We start from the raw sequence: 2,901 nt of genomic DNA, 5'->3' as shown, positions 1-2,901 counted from the left end.
CAGATATTGTTTATGCAACATTACACACTAACAAAATTTAAAAAAGTGAAATCACAATCAACCACCCCTTTAATATTCATGTCCATATGCTGAAAGTTCTTCATAAAGATACTTGCAGACTTCATTCCCATTCATATTGGTTCCTGGTATCTCTCCTCTGGTGTTGGAAAAAAAAAGTAGGTTCGGTAACACTTTACTTGAAGGGGTGTGCATAAGACTGACATGACACCTTCATAATCATGACATGACACCTACATAATCATGACATGACACGTCATGAATATGAAGGTTTTTTTATGCATGTTTATGACAACTGTCATTAAGTGTCATTCGCTCAGTTATGTAATTTTTAATGCAAAGATGACATTGTTTGAGATGTCTTTGTTATGGGCTATGGTTAGGGGTAAGGGTAGGGGTAGAGTTAGGTTAGGGTTAGGTCAAATAATGTAATCTTTGCATTAAAAATTACATAACTGAGCGAATGACACTTAATGACAGTTGTCATAAACATGCATAAAAAAACCTTCATATTCATGACGTGTCATGTCATGATTATGTAGGTGTCATGTCATGATTATGAAGGTGTCATGTCAGTCTTATGCACACCCCTTCAAGTAAAGTGTAACCGTAGGTTCATCTGCAAGCAGTTCCATGGATGAGACTACAGATGAGATTTGCTCACTTTTCCAGAAATTGAAATGAGCTTCTCTTCACGACCAGAATCTGACAAAATCAGGAAATGTATCAAGATTAGTTTTATTTCAAAGAGAAATTAAGCTAGTAAAAAGGATAAACTAATCACTCACGCTTTGAAAATTCATCAGCCATGCGACTTTGTGGTTTCATTTGGTCTGCAAATGTTGTGTTAAGAAACTGATGTTTGAGCCACATTGCACGATCATCCTCAAAACATTTCCTCTGAAGAGAAAAAGAAAAATGTGATTAAAATCAACATAAATTAAGAGCTGAATTCAGAAGTACGTTAAAACCAATTATAAGCAAAACCTCGTGGCCCAATCGGATGGCAGCCTCTGTGAAATTTCTCCTTTCCATTTCAAAGTTTTTCCTCTGTTCTTCAAACACTTTCCACTCTTCTTTCAAGCGTTCCTTCTCTTCCAGCATGTAGGAATCATTCAGAACAGCTGCAGTCTCTTCATCACAGGGAGTGTTGAGCTGTTGCTGTAAAAAGTAAAACAATATTCATATTCTCTTGCTCTGGTGAAGCTGGTCTATATTCTTCAGGCCAATTCAAACTACACAGATAGACACCAACAAATGGCAACAGACACGTTCGTCGGATTTTGTCTGATCGGTGTGTTACCCCTATTGGTGTCTGCTGGCATTAGTCGGCGCTTGCTTTTGCCGATTGAACATTGTTGGATCTTGGAAGTGATGTACTGTACTCGGTCAGCCATTGCAGTTGTTCTGCATCTGTCGATGTGGTGTGAACTGGCCTTTAGAAATAATGGTTCTTTACTGACATTAATGGTTCCATGAAGAATCACAAACTCTTTCTACTGCACAAAAGGTTCTTTATAGTGGAAACGTTTTTTTTTTTTTTGGATTATTAAAATGTTTTTGTTTTTTTCACAATAAGAAAAAAAAGGTTCTTTTAAATGTATGAACTGTTCACTGAAAGGTTATTTGGTGAACCAGAAATGGTTCTTCTATGGCAAACCCCCTTTTGCAACCATTATTTTTTAAGAGTGTAGGAAAGTGATGGTTCGCCCAAAAATGTCAAGGTATTTATACTAATTTTAAATAGTGGAAATTATCTGCACCTTCGTATTGTAGTACATTATAAAACAATATGCAATAATAACATATTGAGTGTAAATGATCATTTTAATTCAAAATATTAAATGGATGCCACCATACTGGGACAATATAAGCCGTCCCTACACCTACCTGATGTGATATGAGATTTGAAAACGGAGGAAAAAAAAGTTCGGCAAAACGTGGAATCGAACCCGGGTTGATCACGTCAAACCATAGACGCTTTACCATCTATAGCACTGGAGCTGTTACTAAACTATCGTCTTTTGTAGTAATCTTACGTTGGTGGACTGAGTTAGTGTAAATAGCCTCTGCCAACAAGGCGGCCTATTTGCACTTAGTGTAATAGACACTCCGTTTTTTATTTGTGAACTGATGTTCAGCTGTTCTTTTTAAGTCAACTTATTTTCGGGTCATCGTCATAAAAGCCCTGTAAACACTGTCACAGACACAAAGATAAATCTTTGAGTTAGTGTAAATAGCCTCTGCCAACAAGGCGGGCTATTTGCACTTGTAAATAGACACTCCGTTTTTTATTTGTGAAGTGATGTTCAGCTGTTCTTTTTAAGTCAACTTATTTTCGGGTCATCGTCATAAAAGCCCTGTAAACACTGTCACAGACACAAAGATAAATCTTTCATTTCATCAAGCTGAATACTCACTAACTGACACAGTCATCCTGTTTTCAGGCCATTTCAAGTTTTATTTTGACATGACACAAAGCAGTGATATCTAAGCGAGTGAATTGTTTACTTACTTTATATTTAGACTGGAAGTGGCCGGAAGGGTCGTCAGAGGCTCTTCAAGACTGTTTTACCACCACTGACTGGAATATGTTTAAGCAGGCTGCCACATACAATAACACCACAGACCTCCTACTAGGGCCAACCTATCCCGCGGCATCAGAGAGGCTAAGAGACAGTACTCCAGGAGAATAGCACATCGTTTCAGCGACAGCGGAGAAACTCGGAGCCTGTGGCAGGGGATACAGACCATTACGGACTACAAGCCCCCACCACGCACCTGTGACAGCACCATCTCCCTGCCGAACGAGCTGAACGTCTTCTTCGCTCGCTTTGAGGCACAAAACAGCACCACTGCACAGAAGACTCCACCTCCTCCCGG

At 38.8% G+C, this 2,901-nt stretch overlaps 1 protein-coding gene across 2 annotated transcripts in view; it reads right to left on the bottom strand.

Annotated features, from left to right (window-relative positions):
• Positions 1 to 607: 607 nt before the first annotated feature.
• LOC107664832 (afadin- and alpha-actinin-binding protein-like) overlaps positions 608 to 2,901 on the bottom strand; it is a 16,064-nt gene continuing 13,770 nt past the window's right edge. For both annotated transcript variants that reach the window (XM_016455514.1, XM_016455522.1), the window contains exons 10-12: positions 1,006 to 1,179; positions 807 to 918; positions 608 to 723 (exon numbers count right to left, since the gene is read on the bottom strand). In XM_016455514.1, the coding sequence (XP_016311000.1) occupies positions 662 to 723; positions 807 to 918; positions 1,006 to 1,179 (348 nt within the window). In that variant the 3' untranslated portion in view covers positions 608 to 661. The remainder of the gene's footprint in view (positions 724 to 806; positions 919 to 1,005; positions 1,180 to 2,901) is intronic.

Source organism: Sinocyclocheilus anshuiensis, unplaced genomic scaffold, assembly GCF_001515605.1.
Source record: "Sinocyclocheilus anshuiensis isolate Anshui unplaced genomic scaffold, SAMN03320099.WGS_v1.1 scaffold417, whole genome shotgun sequence".
NCBI lineage: Eukaryota > Metazoa > Chordata > Actinopteri > Cypriniformes > Cyprinidae > Sinocyclocheilus > Sinocyclocheilus anshuiensis.
This window is presented reverse-complemented; position numbering and strand designations above follow the sequence as displayed.